The 22,922-nt window shown below is 43.9% G+C and overlaps 3 protein-coding genes and 1 long non-coding RNA gene across 9 annotated transcripts; 1 reads left to right on the top strand and 3 right to left on the bottom strand.

The window, feature by feature from the left end:
- Positions 1-1,252: 1,252 nt before the first annotated feature.
- Positions 1,253-6,284, bottom strand: trmt9b (tRNA methyltransferase 9B). 3 transcript variants are annotated; one of them, XM_055513826.1, is made up of 5 exons: positions 5,989-6,284; positions 5,647-5,800; positions 3,505-3,684; positions 3,232-3,405; positions 1,253-2,907 (listed from the first exon to the last, which is right to left on the bottom strand). In XM_055513826.1, exons 3-5 carry the CDS (start codon positions 3,656-3,658, stop codon positions 2,015-2,017), a joined length of 1,221 nt encoding a protein of 406 aa, XP_055369801.1. In that variant the 5' UTR covers positions 3,659-3,684; positions 5,647-5,800; positions 5,989-6,284; the 3' UTR covers positions 1,253-2,014. The 3 variants fall into 3 exon arrangements, with proteins under 3 accessions (XP_055369801.1, XP_029027994.1, XP_029027993.1); XM_029172161.3 differs by having other exon boundaries at positions 5,771-5,800; positions 5,989-6,283; XM_029172160.2 differs by lacking the exon at positions 5,647-5,800 and having other exon boundaries at positions 5,989-6,283.
- Positions 6,285-8,757: 2,473 nt separating this feature from the next.
- Positions 8,758-11,571, bottom strand: n4bp2l2 (NEDD4 binding protein 2-like 2). The gene is made up of 6 exons (XM_029170297.2): positions 11,338-11,571; positions 10,100-11,073; positions 9,891-10,015; positions 9,664-9,752; positions 9,495-9,571; positions 8,758-9,387 (listed from the first exon to the last, which is right to left on the bottom strand). The coding sequence occupies exons 2-6, from the start codon at positions 11,071-11,073 to the stop codon at positions 9,222-9,224; spliced, it is 1,431 nt and encodes a 476-aa protein (XP_029026130.1). The 5' UTR covers positions 11,338-11,571; the 3' UTR covers positions 8,758-9,221.
- LOC129604978 (uncharacterized) lies at positions 10,769-12,516 on the top strand. Its single transcript, XR_008696399.1, has 2 exons — positions 10,769-10,903; positions 12,312-12,516. It is a non-coding gene; the product is annotated as an uncharacterized LOC129604978 (long non-coding RNA).
- On the bottom strand, positions 11,718-22,843 carry brca2 (BRCA2 DNA repair associated). 4 transcript variants are annotated; one of them, XM_029170292.3, is made up of 26 exons: positions 22,576-22,843; positions 22,189-22,287; positions 21,707-21,928; positions 21,518-21,581; positions 21,338-21,390; positions 21,218-21,246; positions 21,023-21,134; positions 20,878-20,933; positions 20,637-20,727; positions 16,602-20,501; positions 16,403-16,501; positions 16,250-16,319; positions 15,714-16,177; positions 15,435-15,622; positions 15,107-15,294; positions 14,850-15,020; positions 14,351-14,732; positions 14,114-14,269; positions 13,883-14,030; positions 13,703-13,812; positions 13,426-13,621; positions 13,167-13,333; positions 12,918-13,056; positions 12,587-12,843; positions 12,283-12,426; positions 11,718-12,185 (listed from the first exon to the last, which is right to left on the bottom strand). In XM_029170292.3, exons 2-26 carry the CDS (start codon positions 22,241-22,243, stop codon positions 11,841-11,843), a joined length of 7,806 nt encoding a protein of 2,601 aa, XP_029026125.1. In that variant the 5' UTR covers positions 22,244-22,287; positions 22,576-22,843; the 3' UTR covers positions 11,718-11,840. The 4 variants fall into 4 exon arrangements, with proteins under 4 accessions (XP_029026125.1, XP_029026126.1, XP_029026128.1 ...); XM_029170293.3 differs by having other exon boundaries at positions 12,289-12,426; XM_029170295.3 differs by having other exon boundaries at positions 11,982-12,185; positions 12,342-12,426.
- Between the last annotated feature and the right edge of the window lie 79 nt (positions 22,844-22,922).

Raw genomic sequence — 22,922 nt, 5'->3', positions numbered from 1 at the left:
AAACTGAAACACGTGTAACTGATCATAACGTGACGCCACCCGTCCTGTCGCCGCAGATGAGGAAGTTTGCGTCGGGCCATTTTCCCTCTGGTCGTTTCTCACTCCTTCACTTTCTGCTTCAGACGCGTTTACTTCCACTCCGCGACGGGCGATGGCGGCGTCGGGGAGAACGAGGCGCACAGTCACGGTCACGCAGGAACGTTTCACGGGAAGTCTCGTGTAAAATGAGTGTGTCGATGCAGCGTTTAGATGCTGCAGATTCTTCTTCCACGCAGACCTAGTAAGAGGTGGATGCTTAAACGCAACTCGTGTGTTTTACTGGTCACTGAAACAAACTATGTGTGTCTAACTAACTAACTAACTAACTAACTAACTAACTAACTAACTAACTAACTAACTAACCTCACCGTCCGTGTTTCCTTATCAAAAGCGAGGCACGAGTCCCAGAGTAGCAGGTTTGTGTGTGGGCTCCCACCGAACCGCACGTTCGACCCAATGTCGAGACCAATTAATCGCAGAAAAGCAGGCGAGCGACACTCACTGTTAACTCTCTACAGGTGTTAACATCAGTGAAGCCATTGCTCTCCTCAGGGATCTCAGCCTTTTGGCCGCTGTAAGAGCGCCTTCCCTTTGCAGGAGTCGTGTGTTCATGTTTTCCGTGCACTGTGGGAAAAACGATCCCCCTCCTCAAACAGCAGAGTGACCTGGACGTGCGCGTGGACGACGGGCTGGAGGACGAGGAGCACCGGTGCACAGGTGTGAGCGCGGGTTTTCATTCTTGCACTGTTGCATTCAGTGCAGGCCCAGCGGACCTAGCTCCTGGACACTTTTCACCCGGACTTGGTTCTGTGTGACGCAGGTGTCAGCCCTCATTGTGAAGATGAACATAGGAGGCTCCGTCTGACTGACTGAAACGGACGGACGGAGCCTCAGACGCTCCATCCTGCAGAGCAGAGGTCCAGGTTTCTGCCCAAACACATCTGAACTCTGGTCTTTTATTCCATATTTCATATCCATATATTACGATTAGGATTGGAATTATTCTAGTCAATACGTGACGTCTACTCAGGCGTGTTGGACAAGATATGGTGATAAGCAACATGCGGTTTGTAATGTATGTCTAATATAATATCTATATAGATATCTATCAAACACAGTATGCGGATTGAATCTGAGTCCTATTTTATTTTGTTAACTCGTGATCAATGTCAATTCAGTTCCATTGACAGAAGACACTCCGCCACACAACAAATACACACAAACAACATTTAATGTGAATTAAAAGCATTTACATCATTTAAGACATTAGGAACCTGTAGCACTTAAAACACACATACTGTACTAATAAGTATTCGCACCGTTCTTGGCACAACGGGTTCAGATCACCTGTATTCACGATGCTCATCGGCATCGAGCGGCGGCGCAGTGCAGTGTTTATTCACAGTATACGAGGCAGGTTATTTGCTGAAACACATTTTGGTACATTCAGCTTGTTACCAACGAGACAGTACACAGCTATGACGAATACCGACATCCACGCACGCGTGGCCCCGAAGGAACCGCAGACGAAAACAAGCGGCCGCGGGAATCGGCCCGACTCCAGCTGATGAGTTACACACGAGCAGAGGCAGCGTCACGGTGCAGCTCCTGCTCTGAGGCAGACGCTCGACAGGCCGACACGCTAGCACGTCTCAGCACAAAGTAATGCTGCAATATACCTAAAGACAAAAACAGTGCATTTAGCAAAATCGTTAAAATGAGTCGAAAAAAGTCTCCACACACAAAACTGATTCATGACAGTAGTGTGGACGCTGCTCCTTGATTTCATGCATTAAAATGTTTTAAAATGCAGTCTTGTCACTGTTAAAACGTTAAGGAGCTCATTTAAATATGACTAAAACAAATGAGGATTTCCACAGACAGTTAAGAAGTGCAGCAGGGGAGTCGTGACGTCCACCGTTCACATCTGTTCACATCTGGACCTTGACACACTGTGTTGACTCAGTAGCAGAACTCAGATTCTCCACAGCTGAACTCTCTCCGCCACCACACACCAGTTGGCGTGGTCAAAGTAGGCGTGCGTGACGTGGAGCTCGTCCACGTGGTTCTGGATCAGCTCGGCCAGCTCCCCCTCCCTGAAGACGTGGTAGTACCTCAGACACGGGCCGTCCACCGGGCCGGCGCCGCCCTGAGGGCTCCGTGTGCTCTCCTGCTCCCCCTCCCGCGGCTTCCGGGGCTCCTTCTGGCAAGGCACCAGGTCCGGCAGAGCCAGGGAGCCGCACTCCTGGGCCAAAGACGCCGACACCCCCCGGGCGTCTGGGCCGGCGCCGCTGCCGTCGACGCCCCGGTGCAGGTCTGCGACCGAGCCGAAGACGTCCTCCTCGGACCCGGTCGCGGACGGGGGCGAGAAGAAGCTGGACACCTGCCTGATGAGGCCCCGGCGCCGGCCGCGCCGACCCGCCGGGCCGCCCGCGCCCTCACCCGCGGGCGAGGATAAAGTGCAGAGCTCCCTGGAGGACGAGCGGGACACGGCCAAGCTCCCGAAGTCCAAGACCGAGTCCAGGGACCGGGAGAAGAACCACAGCCTGCGGGTCCTCTGCTGCGGCGCCGAGCGGCCCAGGTCCTCCCCGTCCGCCACCGAGGATGTGCTTCGAACCTTCCTGTGCTTGTCGCCGCCGCCGCCGGCGTCGCTGGCGCTCTGCGCCGCCGCCCTCCTGCGGGGCTTGAGGCCGGGGGCCGAGAGGGGGGCGGGGTTCCAGGGGACGAAGATGTCCTGCTTCTCGAACTTGCGGCGCTTCTGCTCCATGGCCCACACGTAGATCATGATGCGCCCGCCCACTCGCAGCGTGCGCGCCATCTCCTTTATTGCTCGAATACGACGCTCTTTGGTGGACAAGTGATGGATGACTGTGGCAAAATGATACGTTCGTCAGACTCAAGTGGGATGAATGGGCATTTATTTAATCACTCGCAGTCAACAAAGCACAGTGTGTTTGCTGCGTCCGCCTCACAGGACAAATTAATGGTGTGCGTGTCCTGTTTTTCTGATGAAGGACACATTCATTATTTCACAGCCTCGGCTTTTCAACGCAAGCTCGGGGTAAAATTATGATTATCATTATTGCGGCTCCATTTAATCGGAGGCGAACAGCAGCCGCACCTGCCGAGCTTCATGCACGCGAAAGAAGCATTTTGCCTGGTGATTGAGAGGAGGCGCCGCCCGCGTCTCACCTGCGATGGAGAGCACCGCGTCAAAGCAGCCGTCCCTGTAAGGCAAGCGCAGGCCGTCGCACATCTGGACCTCGTGTCCCTGGCTCCAGGCGGAGTCCACCAGGGGGCGACACACGTCGCATCCCAGCTTGAACACCTCCTCGTTGATGTGCAGATACTTGCCATTGCCACAACCTGCAGAGAAGATTGAAAATGGATCCCTTCACTCGCTCAGCTAGCAGCAAACAGAGCGACACTGGAGGAGGAGGAGGAGGAGGAGGAGGAGACACCCACCGACGTCCGCGACGATGCTCCCCGGCTGCAGGTCCAGCAGGAACTCTCGCACCTTGGGCCAGGCCTTGTAGCGGCTGTCGTTGAAGTACGGCGCGATCTTGTCGTAGACGCGGTGCACGTGGTCGCGCTCCAGCTGGCTGGCGGCCTCCTCCATCACGCAGCGCCCTCACAGCCTCATGCCTGCGGGGACAAACGCCGCGTCCTGCTCACTGTGTGCTCACCGACTGTTACCAGGGCCGTAACGCGACTGAGCAGGACCGACGGCGGAGAGAGGCCGCAGCTCCGCTCTCCACCGCAGCCGCGTGCTTTCACGCAACGCAGGGGCGAAAGGTCGACCCATAAATCACAGCAAGGAGCGAGATGCAATAACAAACATCATCAATCACGTCTGAATTAATGCGTTTCTCTTGTCTTTTTCATCAAGTGTTTCACACCATGTGTAGGCAGACATCTGCTGCCCCCTTTTATTTGCTGAAAAAGTTAATTCGGCTTCAGCAGCGATAGAAGCTGCTTCAGCACTGGTTTACAAAATCACTTCTACATAATGTGGCCCCTGTTTTTACTGGGCATGAAAGGCCATGAGAGCAGATCTTTGTGTTTACATGCATTTCCCTCATGCAGAATAAAAACGTTACAGGTGCACGTAGACTTTCATACTGAAATGCAAATCTGGGGCTTATGTAATCACGGTATTTGTTGTGTCTGGGTCTCACAGCTCCCACTGCAGTCATCTCAGTTGATTAGGATGCGGCCCACAGCTCCTGCAGTGCAGCTGCAGATCCCTCAAACAAAAGAAGTACAGGGAGTTTGTTCTGTGCAACTACAAAGAACGTCAGCTGTTTTCAACCAAAAGATCTGCAGGAACCTCGTTCGACGGCTGCGGTCGTCTTTCACGGGACGCCGTCACATGGTTGAATTGATTTCATGCAACGCAAACCCGTAACTCACATGGTTCTCGTCATGTGTTGTCCGCAAGATTATTATTAAACCAGAGCAAGCTGCAAACGATCACCAGTCTGAGGACAAACTGTGGTGAGTCTTTTAGACAGGTAAATATTTCTTATGATCTAAATTTTGATTCCTAAAAATAATATTATATTAGTTTTTGACCGATCTTATCCTCAGACTGGTCCTGAGGACCCTTTAAAACCTCGAAGTAGAACTAAAACAGCTTTAAATCTGAACAACTACCAGAAACGAAACCAGCTGGGACCGAAACTCGCTTCAGATTTTCAACATGTTCTGAGCAAAGAATCAATCTTCTGCTCATCATTTGCAAAATACCGGAAAATACCTTTGAAAGTCATCATCATTTCGGTCGATCTCCAACTCAACTGCACACGCAGCTATTTTCTGACTGAGATGCTGATGTGCCGAACGTGGTTGGAGCCAATCGACATCCATATCCACTGTTGTTTTATTGCAGCCCGTCTGTCTGTAATAACATTCACAACAACAAATCTGGACCGGCGATGCCGCCTAATGAAGCGTGTAATGCACTCTGCTGATGAGGTCGACCAGGAGCAAAGCTGCAGACGCTTCGCCTCCACCTCTCTTAAAAACACATTAGTCTGATACGTTCCTTCATTGCTCTCCATTGTTCCCATTACATTTACGACAGGATGTTGGCAACAAAGGTCAGCCGGTCCAACATTATATGCAAATACTGCTGTTCCAGAACTGGCTGTCACAGCTGTTCGCATTAACGGGCTGCTCCTGTAAATATAGGTTGTGAAGCGTCTTCCTTCAGCCAGACCTATTTCTGGAGCAGCATCATCTGCATCATCCCAGCCAAGTGGAAGAAAAACACCCCTTATGTAATCTGGCCTCCTCCAGTTCTGTCTGAGCACAAACTGGGCTCAGTTTTCCTCCCTGCTCATAAAACTGTGGTCGTCCTCGGATAGTGTTATGTAACAGGCAGCTGGGGAGGCTCAGGGGAATGAAATCAGAGCAACACACATGTCTGGTGCGCTGATTGGATCAAGGTGTACAACACACGGTTTTTTCTAAATATACAAAGGATCAAAAGTAATTTCCTGCGCCAAAGCTCTGAGTGTGTGTCTGCAAGTGCTCGTTTTCCGCCCGTGCTTCATTATAGACGAAACGCTAGGAATGATTGATAAGGCGGCGTTGAGGTCAGACCTCAGCAGATGAGCGGTGTTTTGATGAGACGGGACGCGCAGGGTGTTGCTCAGCCGGAGCCACTAACCACCGCACGAACAGGTTTACGCGACAGTTAGAGACTCAGACAACAGTCCGCACTCACACTCACGTCACCTGCGATTCAGATCACAATCTGAAACGAAATCAAATATCCCGTCAATGACGCGGCTCCATCTATGTCCCACCAAGTTTTAAAAATCATTGGGACTAATTATGCAAACCAATTAAGCAAAATGAACTTAACTAAAATGTATTTTGTACATTATTATAAGCAACAATTATGCCAGTATAATGTTTAATGTTTCCTTTTTAAACACTTACCATTCAACGTGGACGGCGCCGTAGCCGACAACCATCCGCCCCAGTCATCAGGTCGCTGCAGGTAAACTTCCCCTCTGCACGTTCATCTACAGGACGGATCCGCCGCGAGGACCGCGGGCGCGCGCCCCACGCGGCGCCGCGGGCCGCGTGGCGAACATCACGGTGCGGACGGACGACGCGTGCCGAAGGAAACACCTGCCGCGAGTGACCTCCAGCAGCGAACGCACGGATCGCCGGACGGTGTCACATCCATAGCACGGAGAGCCGCACATCTGGTCAAGGCGGCGAGAGTTGGGAGAGACGCTTCCGGTGAGGTATTTCTAAAATTAAAGCCTCTACGGCGGAAGTGTAAAATACATAAATGGCTTAGGAATAGCAGTAAAAATATTTATTTTGTTCTGCCCTTTAAAGAATTAGTCAATTATGTTGTTACATTAATATATAATATATTAATTCACAGAAAATGCTCAAGTCAGGTAACTTATATTCACGTCTATATAGCCGCTTCTCTCTCCTTTTGGCGTCCTGGCTAAAGTTTGGGCTTTTATTTTGAAGAGAATGCAATGTCGTGTCCGGCGTTGTCGTGGCTGCGGTCCACGGTCAACGGCGTGTGAAACGACGTCACTCTGTGCGGTTGTGGAACGCGATCATGATTGGCTGTCAGTCGCACGTGACAGGCACAGTAAACAACGTGAACTGGGGCAAACCCGGCAGCTCGTGCACCCTTTTAAAACCCAGTTTACTTTTGTTCTGGGGCCAGTTATAATGACTCTGACAAGAGTATTACATCTCACTAATTACAGGTTCAGGATTTATTCATCTTTCCATATCTGCACTTCGGGGCTGTTGTTGTGTTTCTAGTTTTATAATGGAAAATAATCACTTTAGCTACTCTATGATTTGAGCTGCAGCATCCATCTCAGTTTCTTCACCCCTATTATTCACTCGCATTGTCATAAAAGAAATCTAGATTATAATAATGAAATGAATGAAAAAGTAATTAGCAGACATTAGCTGTCTCATCCCATTTCTGTCTATTCCTGCAATGTGGGTGTCAGCTCACATTTTCTCTGCCCTTTTTGTCTCCAAGACGCTTAATGGCACCGACTTAATTGTAGCTCATCACTGCCATTCAGCGAGCACAAATTGCTCATCACAGCTCCCTCACATCATCATCATTCCAAGCACACAAGCGCCTCTGCCGCTGCAGGCTGCCTCGCATTACTATCGCACATTCTCTCACCTGGGAGGTCCTCGGCACAAACAGCTCCGCGCTGCTGTCCCCTCAGGTGACGGCGCACACCTCCACCTCCACATTGCTGTCATTACTGTCAGTTTTTCCTCCATCCAGCATTTTGTTATTTACTGCATATTTTTTAGACGGGCACCGTCAGTGTTTGTGTTTCAAGGACCTTTACCAGCCCCCAGCACAAGCACTGCTATGTTCAGTCTCAAACATTCTAAAAATCAAGGTGATTTCTCTCACAGAGAAAAATACAAAACATTGACCGGAGCAAAGTCATATTATCATTGCGTTGGTTCAGAAACACTAGGGAAGTGTTTTTCGAAAAACTCCAATTAAAAATAGAAATATCACTGCATTATGAATCACAAAGCCCAGTAGTTTCTTGTATCTAAAATCACATCTGTGTCTATGTGAAGGATTTACTACAGGCTGGACTGTAATAAAATAGATTAACCCTATTTTTCCTGGAAATGAGCTCATCGTTTCCTGCTCATGTACAGATGTCGGCTCTGGGAGATCCAGGGTGTTGAACAGCTAGAGAATTACAAAGGTCAAAGCTTTTACGGCACTAGAAACACGGAAGGCAGCTGATATTCTGCTCACTGCTGATTATATGATGATGGTCAGAAGAGATTTCATTAATATATAGACATAGATTTTTACACCACATTAATGTTACAAACTGAGAATCTTAACCCGTTTTTTTTGAAGGACGTCCATATGGCACCTTTCCCGAACAATTCACTGGCCATTAGTGGTTCAGATTCTAATATCACATTGTAGTTCACGATTGGCTATTTTTAACAGCTACTTTGAAACTGCCTCCGCATTGAATGTCATTATCTTCACAAGGTCATTGTTATCTCAGGGAGTCGGAATAACAGCTTCACTCTAGTCTATATCTATCTATATGAAAAGTCACAGATTTATGAATCAATATCTGATCACAGACATTCAAAACGGTATTTGCTTGTACTAGTATCGCAAGATACAAGCAGCTTGTACTGTATGTGCTAGGATACACTGAGCCTGATTATTGTGATGCAGAAAATATGAAAGTTAATGCAGATCTGTCACAAAAGCTCCAAGTAACATATTTTAGCCAGCTACATGGGCTGTGATGTGTATGATGATGACATGTATCTGAGATGTATGTGTTTGAGTAACAACACAGTGAGGCTTAGGAAAAGATCATTCCTGCCTCTCTACATGCTGTAAAGTGAACAGAAAAGCAGCTCTAACGAACACCAGAGGGAATACAAAGGCAAAATGTGATTTCCTCCGAGATCCAATAATGAATGCAGTTGGACACAGGCCTTCCCCATACTCACTGCTTTTCCAATAAAGATTGTACTTCTGCACTCATTTGCTGCAGGTGGAGTACGGTGGTCTGCTTTGTCCAATTGGTCTTGTGAGAAATTCACTATACAGAAAGAGAACCCTAAAAAGTATGCCATATATACTTATGCTATGTTCTATAGTTGTTCAGATTACAAATCCAGAAAATAAATGCAACAACAAAATTGGTAAAAATATTTAGTAATCAAATTTCCCTGCTTCAGATGGTGCTTAATGGAATAAGATTCAGCACTAAAATAGCAATCACAAAAAATAACTATTTCAAAACGTAAACAGACTAAATGTGGCAGGAAATATTGAACATCATTTTAAACCCAAGCTTGTAATTGAACAGTCTTGTAATTTCAATGACAGGAACTTGTCCTTGAGTAGATTGTTAAGCTGCCTATTGAGCAATGAGTTCAGTCCCATTCTAACATAAATCAGAATAGCATTCAAAAATGATTAAAACATTGTCCTTCCCTAGTAAAAAATGTATCAATGAAATCTTTGTAATACCTTTAGAAGTGATTTTAGATACACAGTATACAAAATATTTTGAGAAAAATCATCCTATGACAACCAACATTTCCTATTATAAAAGTATTTTCCAAGGCATTTAAGTTGGCTGGTTGAATTCCTGCATAAACTAATAGAAAACCTGTGTTCTCATCATCTGTGACTGGTGTGGCTGACGTCTCTGGTTCACGTGAGGTGGCTCCTGTGAGTTCATAACAATGTCTATGGATATGGGAAATGAAAAGCTATCCAGCATCCGTGCAATTTTCTCCTTGGAAACACCATGCTTGTTCCTCCTTTAGAGAAAGAAAGGCAGGATAGTAACGTTAGGAAGTATAGTATCTCTACACCTCCTCCAAGTCTGCCCCAGAATGTAAATGCAGCACTAGATAAGAACTCATACTTCTCCAGTTCATAAGGGTCAAGTTTCCAGCTTGTGTCCGGTTCACAGAAGTCCACTTTGTAGCCTCTCTCCAAAGCCTGTTAGAATCATTTAAAAAAAATCTGCATTAGATTACATGCAGCTACATAAATAAATAGATATTACATTACAACATGATACCATTACCTACCATTTCGACATATGGCTTCATTTCCCAGGCTTGGATGTTTGTATTGTCAATAATAACGGGAGACCGTCCATCTCGCATAGCATCTTCAGCTGAAAGGTTTAACACAACAACTGATAATAATATTAAAACATACAATACATAAATTCATAATAAAGTTTATTCTTCAATTGTTCTCATTATTTTTCTTTACTTTTTTATTTGATCTGTATGGGTCTTGGAAACACTACCTCTGCGCTGGTTCCATTCATGTGCAACTCCAAGAAGGCCTGGTTCATAGCAGTAGCCATCTCTGTGAGCAAAGTAGTCATCTGTGCTTAGAATTACTCCACTGGGCCCCGTGGAGAGCAACTCTCTGTGACAAATTGGCATCCCATCAAAAATCTTTTCAGCATGCAGCACGCTAATGTACAAGACTCAAAACTACACAAACATGTACCTAGCTAGGGTCGACTTCCCAGAGCCTGGTAACCCCCTCATCAAGATCAGCACAAAAGAAGAACGGTATTGTTGTGTCTGAGGCCATTCTGCTTCTGTGTCTCTAGACCATCTTACACTTTCATTTTCTGATTGCTGATAGTAACCATGTCTCCGTTCATCCCTGTCAAAGAAGAATTGTTCAGAATTTCCATAAAAGCCCTGCGGGGGAACAAAGCCAACATTTGGAGGTGGGAAACCACCCAACGTTGGAAAATGTGCATCCTCCAGATAATGGTTTGACAAATCTGATTCATTCCACTTGGGATTCATGTTTCGTAGGGGATATGGTGGATTTCGGGATTCGGGTGGAGGCGACGGGCAATGGACTAGAGGTCTGTGAAATCTTGGGTTTGGTGCTCTGTCCCATTGTTGTGGATGGTGCTTCTGAATCTCTGCATAAGACACCCCACCAAAGCTTCGGTCAAAGCCTTGTCTGGGTCTCCTGTGGTTGTATGGCTCATTCTGGTACCAGTGTGACCAGGACGAATGTTTCTGTCCACCGATATTCTCATAACCATCAGGTTCTTCAGTTATATAGCTGTTACCAATTTTTTCCTGTCTTACATCCTCATTGTCTTTGGTGTTAGATAATTTAGGAAGTGTGGGTGGATAAACAGAGCCTTCATCTCGTTGCCCTGGGTTACCATCAGCACCATCAGGTGTATCCACCTCCCCAAGTTCTTTGTAAAATTCACTGAGTGCGTCATCAATGTCAGCCTTGACTGGTTTTGGAGGTAATGCAGGGCCGATGAAGGTGGAGCAGGTGAGTCCGACCTCCTTCAGCACCCGCTCTCTCTCACTGCTGTCTGGACTGTTGCCCTCACTGTTCACACATTTAGTACTGTTAACAGTGCAGTCATTTCTTTGGTCTTCTGCTCTTTCGCTCACACAAACGTCTGGACAGGTCGTAGAAGTAGATTCACCATAAGACATCTGCGTGAAAATAATCAAACACAGTTTAAATAGCGCTACAGTGGCAGAAATGTTCAAATATGTGTGACATGTGACCGTTAAATCCGTTAAAGTTAGCTTTAAATGTTTTTACTACTAATTCATGTGTTACTTTGTAAAATGAATTTAAAACCAAAAGAAGCTTAGCAGTTAAGTTACCTGGCTAATAAGATTTTCGGGAGTTATAGACTAGAAAAAAACAATTTGATAACGATACATAATAAGAGATTAGAAAATAATGCTTACCGTGAACTTCGAGGTCGCATAAATAAAACGGACATTAACCTGTAACACTGCTGATAATTTAGCTAACGCGGGTCTATTGTGTTTACGGAACTGACGCCTTTCTTCTTCGTCTTAAAAAATTGACGGTAGGACTCAGACTTCCGGTTGTCAGCGCCACCAACGGGACTGGAGCAGGACCTTTAGCAAACCTGACAAAAGCAACGTATCTAAAAAAATGTTTAAAAATCTTAATTTATCACTAAAATGCAATACTCTGTTCAGTAAATTAAAGTCTACACATGAATCACCGGGCTCATTTACTGTAGGTCAGCCCTCAGCAGAAACACGGGATCAGTGCAATAAATAAAAATAATGCAAAAAAACAAACAAAAAAACTTGAACTGATTTCACAGCTTTAATGAGATTGTGAGACTATAAAACAACTACAGTGTGTGCAATTTGCAGCCACTGGTTATTTAAATATACATTTTAAAAAAAGCTACTGTATTGTCATCTACACAGATCTATGTATCTATATTACCAACACGCAGTGCTTGAGTATCTATCATTGCAAGTTCCTCATCATTCACCCATTCATTCTCCACCTGTGAACAGACAGGTTTGCAAGCTGGAGTCTGTACAGCTTTTAAAGAGCTAGGTGTCCCAGACCGTCGAGGGGGGTTAAAAGTCTTTTTTAGGCACGGTGAAGCCACTGAGCTTAGATGAGACAGAACAGGTGGAGATGGTAGACGTGACAAGTAGTCCAGAGCTCGCCTCCTCTTCAGGCTTTTGGGGTCTTTCTCATTTGAAGAAGTTGACGTAAGAGGCTTCCTGTTCACGGGTGTGAAGAATCCGAGGCTTTTGACAGGCTGCAGAAGAAAAGAATTTTATTTTGACTTTTTAAATCAAAAGGAAGCAATTATGAAGGCAAATGTATGTACATGACCTGCATACACATGAACTGACATTTGCCTTTGTGTCTGGTCCTCTCTCAGTTATAGAAGCTGGGCTGTGTGTTGGCAGACCTGCAGAGGTGACAGAGCTCAGGCCACAAGACTGGATTAAACATGAAAGTTTCTCCTCAGCTGTCCGATAAAAGTCCCATTGACCCTGAAATGTGGAACAGAAATCAAACCTAGATTCAAGGACGTGGAGGAAAAGTAAATAAAAATAGAGCTTATCGCGCTTAATATGAGTAAACACTTAGTAACATGAGAATTATTTTAGAGGCATGTCAGCAGATGTACACACATTTCAGCACTACTAGTACCTGGACCAGATTCCTGAGCTGACAAAGAGATTCCTGAAGATGAAGTTCTTTTGGATTTGTAGAGAAGATGGTCAGATCTCCAGCATATACAACAGAAGTGGGGGTAGTAGACTGACCTCTGAGCTGCAGGTTGCTTAGAGCCAACAACACACAAGGCTTAACTAGATCTTCCAAGCCAGACTGGGAGAAGCTGTTGAAACAGCGTACCTTAACAAAGTTAAAAGTCCCATCAGCCAAGTAAAATGCAGGCGAGGGACCTGTGTTCAAAACATACAATTAGTACAGTGAGTATTTTATATACAGTAAAATTAAAAGAAAAAAAAGTACCCACCCTGTTCATCTATGACACTGATGATGCAGCCTGTGACATCAACCTCTCCACACAGTGGATGATATTCAGTGTTTTGAAGGTCCACAAAACTTGTTGACACCCTTGGTTGAAAACGTGCAGATAACCATTCCTGGGAAGTCTGAATAATAACACATTCATGAAGTAATCTTAGGTAATTTTTATATATAAAGTAAAATAAATTCCTACACATGCTCTGTATGCGCTAAAGGCATTTGTTTCCTACTTCACCTGTAGGTTCTGAAACTGTGTTTTGTTTGTTCCAGTGAGCTGAATCATTTCAATGCTGCTGCGTTTCTTTCCATCTGAAGTGCTGAGGTTAAAGACTTTGTACCTACAGCCTTCCTTCAGTAAAGACTGAAGATCTGAGGAAGGTCGCCATAGATTCAACTGGTAAACTAAAAATAGGAAGAAAAAAACGTTTTAATTGTTAAAAGGCTCAGGGTCTGAAAAACAGTTGAGTCCAAAAAAAAGAAAAAATAACATGCACCACTGCCTGGATGGTCCATGGAGTCAGCAACGTAAAGTCTCCAAACAGGTGTAACGTCTCGTTTTGGACAGATCCCTTCAGTGTCCTCTGCTTCTACAGCTCGGCGGTATCGGTCCTGCATTTCAGCCTGCTTTTTCTCAATCAGAGAGCGCCTGTAGACACGGAGCGTCTCCAACTGCTGTTCACTTAAATGAGCCTACAACATACAAATAAGGCAGGTAAAGACCCCCAAACCTTTCTGAGATTGAGTCAACAAACTGGAAAGTCTGTTTATCACCTCGAGACAGGCTGGGTCATCGCCCACTGCTTCATGCAGCTCCTCTCCATCTTGCAGACTCGCAATATCTTGATTACTTATTGAACGTCTTCTGTGTTGAGGGTTATTATCTGTAGATGAAAGAATGTTACAGCTTGTTCCTTTTCAGCTTCTATTGAAAAATGCGAATTCAATTCCTACCTTTCACCTCCCTTTCAAATTCAGCTTGAATCTTGGAAAAAATTATTTCCATGGCTTTTTGTTTGTGGTTGTCATACCGTCTCGCCTCCTTCTCTTCTGCACGAACAGAGCGAAACACAACGCCGCCATCTGACTTCCTCTCCATCCACTGGAAAACAGGTACAATGTAGTAAAACGGATCAACATCAAGAAAACCAGTAACACACAAATTCAAACAGAAACCAAACGCACCTGTATTGGGTAGCTTCTTAGTATGACAATGTCCACACATCCTACCGGGCCCCCGTTGCTGTACAAACAGGAAACTGGAAGCAGAAACGGGCGGGGATCTTTGTAAAACCCCAATCTCGTATCCCATCGTGCAGGTCTGCTGCTATTAGCACAAATCTAAGAACACAAAAAGTAGCCCATTATCTGTATTCTGTCCTGAACATTCTAAAACACTGTGCGGTCTTCCTTTTCAAGTACCTTTAGCATAAGAGACTCAGGTGCCTCCAGTGGGGAGCAGGCATCCTGTGAGCCAACCAGCTGAGCCCCATGGACGATCAACTTCCCGCCGATGGCCAGCCGGCCTTTGTGAAGCATGGCAGTCAAAGGTTCATCTACCTGGGCTTTAATGGCGTACCATCCATCCGTAAGCCAGATCACTGCAGATGGGTTTTCAACGAGGCTTCTCTTGGCATCCGTGCCCTGTGGAGTCCTGGTGTCGCTTTGACTCCTTCTGTTTGGAGACTGGCCTCTGGAGACGACCCCACACACACACAGAACCAGGGTCTTTGCGGCTGTGTCGTCCCTTTCCATAATCTTTCTCAAAGCTGGCCTACGGCTGTGGTCCACCTCTACATCATACCTGAATCACGTAAAACAAAGTATGTTTTTGTACAGTGAGTGTAAATTGAACATATTATCTGGACAAATCGAGGCACGAAAACCAACTTTGGGCTCTAACATTTTCCATCCTGCGTACCTGTACTTAAGTTGAAGTAGAACCTGCTCTGGGGTGAGGCAGAGGCTGCCCATTGTTTCTGGAAAAGATCTTTCCATGGAGGCCTGTTTCCACACAATCCACCGGTAGTGATTGTACACCCACTGCTCACTAATCAGTTTAGGATCCACACCTGGGGTATCACATAGTGCTCTGTGGAAAGTGTGTAATGAGATAATGAAGGACAATTTGCCTGCACTGTGGTTTTTCCAGACATAAAGAGAAAATACAAACAATACCTATAAAACTCTTCCTTTCCAGCAGTCCCGTCATTGCTGCTGACCAGCCATCCTCCATCAGCAAGATGAACACCACCACCGTCTACAAATGCTTCTTGCTTGAAGAACTGTTGCAAGTGGAAGCGAAAATTCTCTGCAGTCTCACTAGTGATCTCAGACACATTTGCTTGCACTCCATATTCATACAGCTGAAAATAAAGAACATCTAAGTGACAAATTATCAGTATTATATAACACTGGTATTATTTCGAAAATCAGTTTCATGTCCTATTTAAAAAAGAGCAAAAATAACACATGCTCTGAAGGCTTGTGTTACTTCGGGCCTTGCCTGCACTTGGGTGTGTCTTGCAGGACGTTTTCCATTCGCTGCAGCTTTTAACTGAATTCTTGAGACACCGGATGTTTTGGTTAGAAACAAACTGCCTGGCACAGGTCGAATGGTTTGACGCTTCTTCTTTCTGATTCTCATATCTTGCATGTCTCGTGCCAATTCCAGATTTTCCAGATTCTGAAATTCTACAAACAGGAAAAAAAATCATCATTATCCTTTTTTGTGTTAGTTTTTACATATGATTATATAAACTAGCTACCGGACAAGCTGCTGCACCTTGGTCTCTGGACATCGTGTCCTGAACACCCAGTAAGTCCTCTGCTTTACAACCAACAGGATTGTGTGGGTTAGGCACTTGATTCTCATTTGTGCTGCCAGCCAAGACCACGGTCTGGATGTCATCTTTGCTTTCAGTATAAATGACAGAGTTGGTGCTTTGGGCTTTTTTAACAGGTGGTACATAAATGTCGCTCTTAGATGGTGCTGCTAAGGGTAGACGGTGGAGAACCTGCTCCTGTGCTTTGGAGGAACTTTCTTGCTTTTTGAAGGGAGGAACAAAAGCAGGTCTTCTCTTGTTGTCAGACAGAGCAGTATTCTTAAGAGTTGGCATCTTTGCATTCTTACAGAACGGAGGAACAAACGCTGGCATCTTGGAACCTGCAGGTCTGGAATCTCCTGAAGTTGAGTGTTGTGTTGGAGTGGCCTTTTGCAACCTGGTTTCGACGTAGTTTTTTCCATTGCTGTATATCAAGAAAAACAGAGCTCATAAACTGCATCAGCTGCTAACAAACACCAATGTACAGGCAACTCACCTGTGTGGCTTTGTGACATTTGGATGAAGAGAGTCGCTGTATTTAAAAACTCTCCTGTCGTTTATCACACCTTAAATATTAAGAAACACAGGTGTACACTTATTTATCCCTCAGGCACAATATTACTTAGTTTATTAGAAACAGAAATTTTACCACTTGGGCAACTTCTTTCTGGAAGGAGGGCCAAGCGTCTTGGACCCTCAACAGTCCTGTCAAATTCTTCCAGTAATCGTCTTTTTAGGGGTGGCTGACCTAGAATTTTAGAATCAAAAATAACAGTATGTTTGTGGTTGATTTTGTAGTTTGATTTAAATTAAAAATTCTGACATTAGTTCTGAAGACCGCTCCCTACCAGTCATATCTGTATCCTCTACTGATCTTTTCCACTTTCCTTTTCGTTCCTCTACAGAAATTCTGTCAGATTTGGCATTTTCCTGATGTGGCACATTTCCTAAAGCCTCTGAATGATTTTGGTCAGCTATTCCTTCATCTTCTAACAAAGCTTTTGTGCAGTCAAGTGCTTCCTGGGCAAGAAGCTTTTCCTGCGTTTCTGTACAACCACCGAGGTTACATGACTGAAAGGTAAGAAATGATGACTTTGGTCCCTGATTGAGAATTGTCTGGTCCACTTCACGCTCACTGTCACTGTCAAAGTCAGTGATGGGCTTAAAAGAGGAATTTCTCACATCCCTGGGTTTTGGTGGATCTGGCTTGTGTGTGTCATGTGGACTTGAGTATGAATTAAGATGGTGGCAGTCCCCATCATCAAATTCCTTCATGAAGCTCTTTGCTTTCATAAGACCTTTTTGTGACACAATGACTTTTGCTCCCCCTGCAGTTGTAAAGCCACAATGAGTAATGTTTGGAGCACCATCATATCGGTCAGTCTTCTTTGACTCTGAAACAGCTGAGGTGTCCATGAAGAGACCTTCTGCCTTCTGGACGGCCTCGGATGAAAGTTCCCCAGTCTGATAGCTAGGAGCATTCAATCCACTAGTCGTGGGTGCTGGACCAGAAAATGACTTCTGGCAATGTGTTGGTTTTACACCAGTTTTATCACCAACTCCTTTAACTTCACTTAGCAGAGCATTTGCTTTCTTCAGGGCTGAGGATGACACAGCAACTCTTTTGCCACTAGCTGTCTGAAATCCACCATTCTGTGTTGGCGAGGCATCTTTACATTGTTTTTTGTTTGTCTCCTCAAATTCAATGCATTCACCCAAAAGAGATTTTGCTTTTCTTACTGCATCATCTGACACAGAAACCTTTTTTCCACTGGCTGTACAGAAGCTGCCACTGCAGCTCAATTCACCGAAGGCAGTGTTACCATTGTTTCTTATGTCTGAAACAACTGGCATCTTTATATCGATGTCACTGAAAAGAGCTTTTGCCTTGTGGAGGGTTTCAGCTGAAGGTGCTGCAGGTTTACCACTGGCTGTAATGAATCCACAATTGCTGTGTGGTGGACCAGTTACTGGCATCTTGGAGTATGGTTTTACACTGATGCGATCAACCTCAACTTCACTTTCGCTTAACAGTGATTTTGCTTTCTTGAGCGCTTCAGATGAAATGACAACTCCTTTGCCACTGGCAGTCTGAAATCCTCCATTTTTCGATGGCACAAACTGATCTGTCTTGAAAGCATCTACTTCCACTTCAAGTTCCCTTGTTTCTCCAAGTGCATGGCTTTCATTTAAGAGAGACTCTGCCTTCTTCATGGCTTCTACTGATATGGATACTTTCTTTCCAGAGGCTGTACTGAATCCACAGACAGAAGATCCATCCTTGGAAGTTGTGCGTGGGGAAGCATACGATGTCTTTGCATTCAAAGACTTATTTTCTTGCGATGAATCTACATTTGTCAAAGCTGAGGTATTATTAATTCCAGGACTGTCAATATCCACATTATTTTTACATCCATAATGTATATCCTTCAAATTTCTGACTGGTTCTCCGGAAAAGTTGTGTTTAATTTTCTGGACACGTTTGAATTGTACATGGTTGTCCTTTTGACTGACACGGTCGGCCAAAGGTTCCGTGCTCTTTTTATGTTTTACTGACATATCTTTGTTGGAATCTAAAACACAGTCTTTAAAGAAAACGTCTGCCTCTTGCAAAGCCTTTGCTGAAACAGAGATCCCCTTTCCACTGGCCATCTGGAATCCACTCCGACCTGTGTCCATTTTGCTGTTGTTGAAACCTTTGGCATCTTTATCTGTAATGCCTGTGGTCTGTCCTTGCATGGATTGAGCATCAATTTCACTCCTTTGCATATCTAGGGATTTCTGATCATTTAGATTCTCTTCAATGTCGGCAAACAAATCCTTTGCTTTCCTGAGACACTGTTTCGAAACTCTCAAAACATTTCCTCCTGCGGTTTTAAATCCCATACCAAGTGTCAAAGTATTTTTTAAGTCCACTTTGTTTATGTCGCTGTTCTCTGCTTTGGCCTGATATTTGGGTTCAGTCAACATATTTCTGCTGCTTTCAGAAGAAACTACATCTGCAGTAGAGGTGTTCTCTCTCACTGCATTTGACACCATGAGGGAGCTACATGTGGTCTTTGATGCCTTGTAATTTGATTTACTATCTGTCAATTTGTCAGGCATCACAGTTGCTACAGTTTGTCTTTCACCATCTAAAGTAAAGCTGTCATCAAAATCTATACCCGTAAGGAAATCTGGGTCAAGTTCTTTTCCAACTGTTTTCAGAGAGATGGCATCATGTTCACAATGTGGTTTTAGTTTTGCAGCTTCAAACTGTGTAAATTCAAACTGGCTATCTGCTTCTTCCAAGAGAGTACAAAGTTCTGTAACATCTGCTTTTTGTGAAGCAGTTAACTGGCAACTGACATTCCCACATCTTTCACTTGGAGACAGCTGTGGGATGGACTTTGTGCTACTGGTCACTGATTCATGACCAACTACATCTTTGGTGTCATGGCCAATGTTTGTTTTTTCAGCTTCATTCTCTTGAAAGAAACCTCTCTCCAGGTTGACTGTGTCTATGCACTTATTTGAAGCAGTTTTTAATCCTGCAGGGCAGATGAAAGGAAGGGAAACAATTTTTTCTTGAAGACTGGCATTAATGTGACAATTCAGTAGCCTTGTTTGTTCTCCACTCCAGGGACATTGAGTTGACATGCTCTCTTTGCGCCACCCATTCTCTGTGCCCGAGTCTAGCTCTTCCTTGATTGTACCACACATATTGGTATCAGTTTCCTGTAAAGTGTCCTCCAAATGTGTGTTTCCAGGTTCTTTATTTGTACTTGAAAAAGGTGCATTCCTGTGGGTATTGACTTTAAAGCCCGACTGACTCTGACTATTGTTTACAATAGCAGATTGGAATCCACTGTCACTTACTGTGGCCCCATTACTGGAGGCATTCAGATTGATGGCAGGAGGATTTCCTCTGTTAATGAAACCATCACAGTCCTGGTGAAGACCGGCTTGCTTTGTATTTTGCTTTGCTTGCTTCATAGCTGACAAACAGGATGATGGGGAGAAGTGGTTTTGAGTGAAGTCTTCTGCAAAGGCTTTGCAAAGCTGTGACATGTCAAGATCATGGACTTTCGGTTGTGGGGAAGTCAAAAGACCAGAATGTAGAGTCCTTGATGATAAATCTATTTTCTGAGATTCCTTTTCTTTTTCTTCTGTTTTTAAAGTCTGAACTGAGTAAATAAACTTACTATTTTTCTTAGGTAATCCAGAATGTGTGAGTGTCAAAAGTGGCCTAGCCAGATTACCAGAATCACAAAGCACATTTTTTGTTAAAGATTTGTTTTCTGCATGTGTAGAAGGAATGTAATTGTGGCACAACGTGTCTATAGTACAAAGAGGAATTTCAGATAAACTCAGTGGAGACCACTGGTTGTTTCCACTTAGTACAGTTTTCTCCACTGGGGATAAGGAACATTTGCCAGGGTCCTGATCATCCACTTTCTGTTCAGTAGATGCACCATTGTTTGTTGCTGAGGTGTCTGTGATGCTGCAGTCCTGTTCTTTTTTTTGAAAAATGTGTTTCCTCTTAGTTCTCTCAGTTTTCACTTTTCTTAGTGCAGAATGACTGTTACTAAAAAACATGGAGAGGACATTCTCAGCTCCATCAAGAACACTTGCTACTGTCTTGCGAATTTCTCCATCCTCAATAGCATCTGGCAACTTTTGTCTCCAAACACCTTCACTTTGATTCAGTGAGCTCTGTAGGGAGTCATGGGGCTCTGGATTCTGATCAGCCACAAGGGAAACAGGACCTGTTAATTACAGAGGAAAAATTTAGATAATTTGTTAATTACTTCCCTTTGCTGTAGTTACTTCACTGATGCATAGAAAAAGACATTAAGCCAGAAAACAACATAGCAAAGTGAAAAGGAGGAATCTCTGAATACCTTGTTGAAGGGCAGGTACGTCGTCGTTTTTCGATGGAGATGCCACAATTTTGCATGCATTTGAAAGAGAGGGGAAAAGCTTCCGCACAGTCTGATAAAGAAGAAAAAAAAATATCTCAGCCCTTTAGAAAAGTGAAGCTATGAACTGAGCTTTGTTTCAGATTATTATATTAGTAACAGAAAATGAACATTGTCTCAAATCAGAGAAAAACATTTTGTATGTCAGGGCTAGACTACTCACAACAATATTTTTCTCTGCAGAAACACTCACTGGGCAGGGACTCCCATCAGTTTTAGCTGTAAGATTAGGAAGATGCACTGCTTATTTCAATTTAATTACATTTAGAGATTTTTGCAAATAATTAATTAATCAATCAATGTCTTACATAAAATCAAGGTCGGTGGCACAGCTGTTGGGGTATTCAGAGAACTGGTCCATGATATGTCGGGATGAATCTGTGCACCTAGACTTTCAGATATTTGCTTGGCATAGCTGACCTGTATTATTATTGTATATAAAATTAATAAAACAAATAGTGCAAGATGAAGATAGAAATCTTTGGCATTTTTAATATACTTACTGGGGATTTTATGGGGGTTTGCAGTAAATCTGTACAATTGAAAAGCAAATAATGTGTAATTAGTAGGTATTACAAATTTATTACTATTACTATTATTCAGGAAAGAAAGTAAAACCTTACCAAAGCTTTCATCACTTTGAGGCTGTATAACTTCATATTTTGCACCTGGAACACTAAATAGGGCCAATGATTCAAATGGAAAAATAATTCAGTCAAAATTATCTGGATACATAGTTACTGATGGGATTTAAATAAGGAATATGCAAAAAAATAATGTTTCTTTTTCAGCACAGAACTCACCACACTTTTGACATCCCAAACAAATATGGGCTTTGCATTGTTGTCCATGCCAATGCTTCGTTTTCTGAAGGACCATGAGATTATTATAAATACAACCTTAAAACAGTATTAGTATTATGTGTAAAACATTTTTTAATATTATATGGCATGCATAAGCAGTTAACCTTTATCTTATTTATGAGTTATCACCTTGTTCGTGTGTGAATGAATGGTCATCCTCAGCTTTAGGTGACACTACTCTATTGTGTCTGAAATCTCTGGGGGTTGAAAACAGCTGACTCGCCACTGCTGCTGTGTCAAAATGTCTCTCTTGGTTAGCACTCAGCTCATCTACATCAGAGTCATTGCTCTCATTAGGAAACGTTTGAGATGTCAGCACATCAAACCAATCGGGGTCTAGTGGTCCCAGCTCTGTTTAAAGAAATAGGAATAAAAGTAGACAGCAGATCATAATGTGTTGGGTGACTTTACTTTCTAGATTCTTAAAAGAACAGTTTTGTGTTATGTTGTCTGTTACAGTATGTTGTACAATGTATATAATGTACTCCAGTTACTGTATACCAGAGAAGTAATGAAATGTCACTTTAGCGGTTATTTATTTAAGTTATTTGTTGCATACTGTATAGATGCAGTACACAACATTCAATTGCACTGGTGTTAAGTTGACTTACCTTCCCAGATTTCGTCTTTAAAGGTGTTGTACATGTTTTTTGAGGTCAAATGCATTCCAGGTGACGCGTAAAACCCTTACAGTTTGTGACGTAGCTCACCTGAGGAGACAGAGCTCAGTTTGTAAACCGGAGAACGTTTAGGCCAGAGTTGGTCCGCTGCTACAGCATGCATTAGCTTACTATGGGTTAGCAACACGAAAATAACGTCACGGGGCAAAGTTGTCAATGTTACATTAGGTTTTAATAACAGCAGTAGCTGTGAACGTTGCAATTTGTTGTCACAGTTTAAAGAGTAATAAAATCAAAGCCTAGCTAAGTACAAGGACCGAAAGTCACGAAAAGTCACTGCCAGTTAATGCGGACAGTCACTACATGAGTCTGACTCACCATGACGGCGTGCAGGGAATCAACTTCAACGCCACGACGAATCTCTTGACAAACTACTGGGAACTAAAAGCGGACATTCTTATTTACGAGTCAGTCTGCTACTCTAGGTTAGCTAGCTCACCACTGTCACGAAAACAAACCTCGCGCGCTCCGCACCGGAACACACCCCGCCTTCAGAATAAGAGCCATATTTTTATATTTAGGTTACAAAATAAAACGACTGAAAGTGTAAACATTATAATACTGTAAACTAGCGGGTCTGTTAAGTTTCGTTTAAAGGTAAAGATGTAAAAAAAATGTAAAATGAAGATTGCTTTATCTACAGCCTTGCAAAACGAACAATAGCT

This window comes from Betta splendens, chromosome 13 (genome assembly GCF_900634795.4).
Source record: "Betta splendens chromosome 13, fBetSpl5.4, whole genome shotgun sequence".
NCBI classification, from domain to species: domain Eukaryota; kingdom Metazoa; phylum Chordata; class Actinopteri; order Anabantiformes; family Osphronemidae; genus Betta; species Betta splendens.
Note: the sequence above shows the minus strand (reverse complement) of the source record. Positions and strands in the feature narration are given on the sequence as shown.

Excerpts from the sequence above, each read along its gene's own strand:
- trmt9b (XM_055513826.1), bottom strand. The coding sequence starts at position 3,658 with ATGGAGGAGGCCGCCAGCCAGCTGGAGCGCGACCACGTGCACCGCGTC. Across the intron at positions 3,406-3,504 it reads GAGCATCGTCGCGGACGTCG|GTTGTGGCAATGGCAAGTAT; the intron begins GTGGGTGTCTCC and ends TCTTCTCTGCAG. Across the intron at positions 2,908-3,231 it reads CGCGGTGCTCTCCATCGCAG|TCATCCATCACTTGTCCACC; the intron begins GTGAGACGCGGG and ends ATTTTGCCACAG.
- n4bp2l2 (XM_029170297.2), bottom strand. The coding sequence starts at position 11,073 with ATGTCTTATGGTGAATCTACTTCTACGACCTGTCCAGACGTTTGTGTG. Across the intron at positions 10,016-10,099 it reads GGGAAGTCGACCCTAGCTAG|AGAGTTGCTCTCCACGGGGC; the intron begins GTACATGTTTGT and ends AATTTGTCACAG. Across the intron at positions 9,388-9,494 it reads GACCCTTATGAACTGGAGAA|GAGGAACAAGCATGGTGTTT; the intron begins GTATGAGTTCTT and ends CTTTCTCTAAAG.
- brca2 (XM_029170292.3), bottom strand. The coding sequence starts at position 22,243 with ATGCATTTGACCTCAAAAAACATGTACAACACCTTTAAAGACGAAATC. Across the intron at positions 21,582-21,706 it reads TTCATTCACACACGAACAAG|AAAACGAAGCATTGGCATGG; the intron begins GTGATAACTCAT and ends ATGGTCCTTCAG. Across the intron at positions 16,502-16,601 it reads AGAGGATACAGATATGACTG|GTCAGCCACCCCTAAAAAGA; the intron begins GTAGGGAGCGGT and ends CTAAAATTCTAG.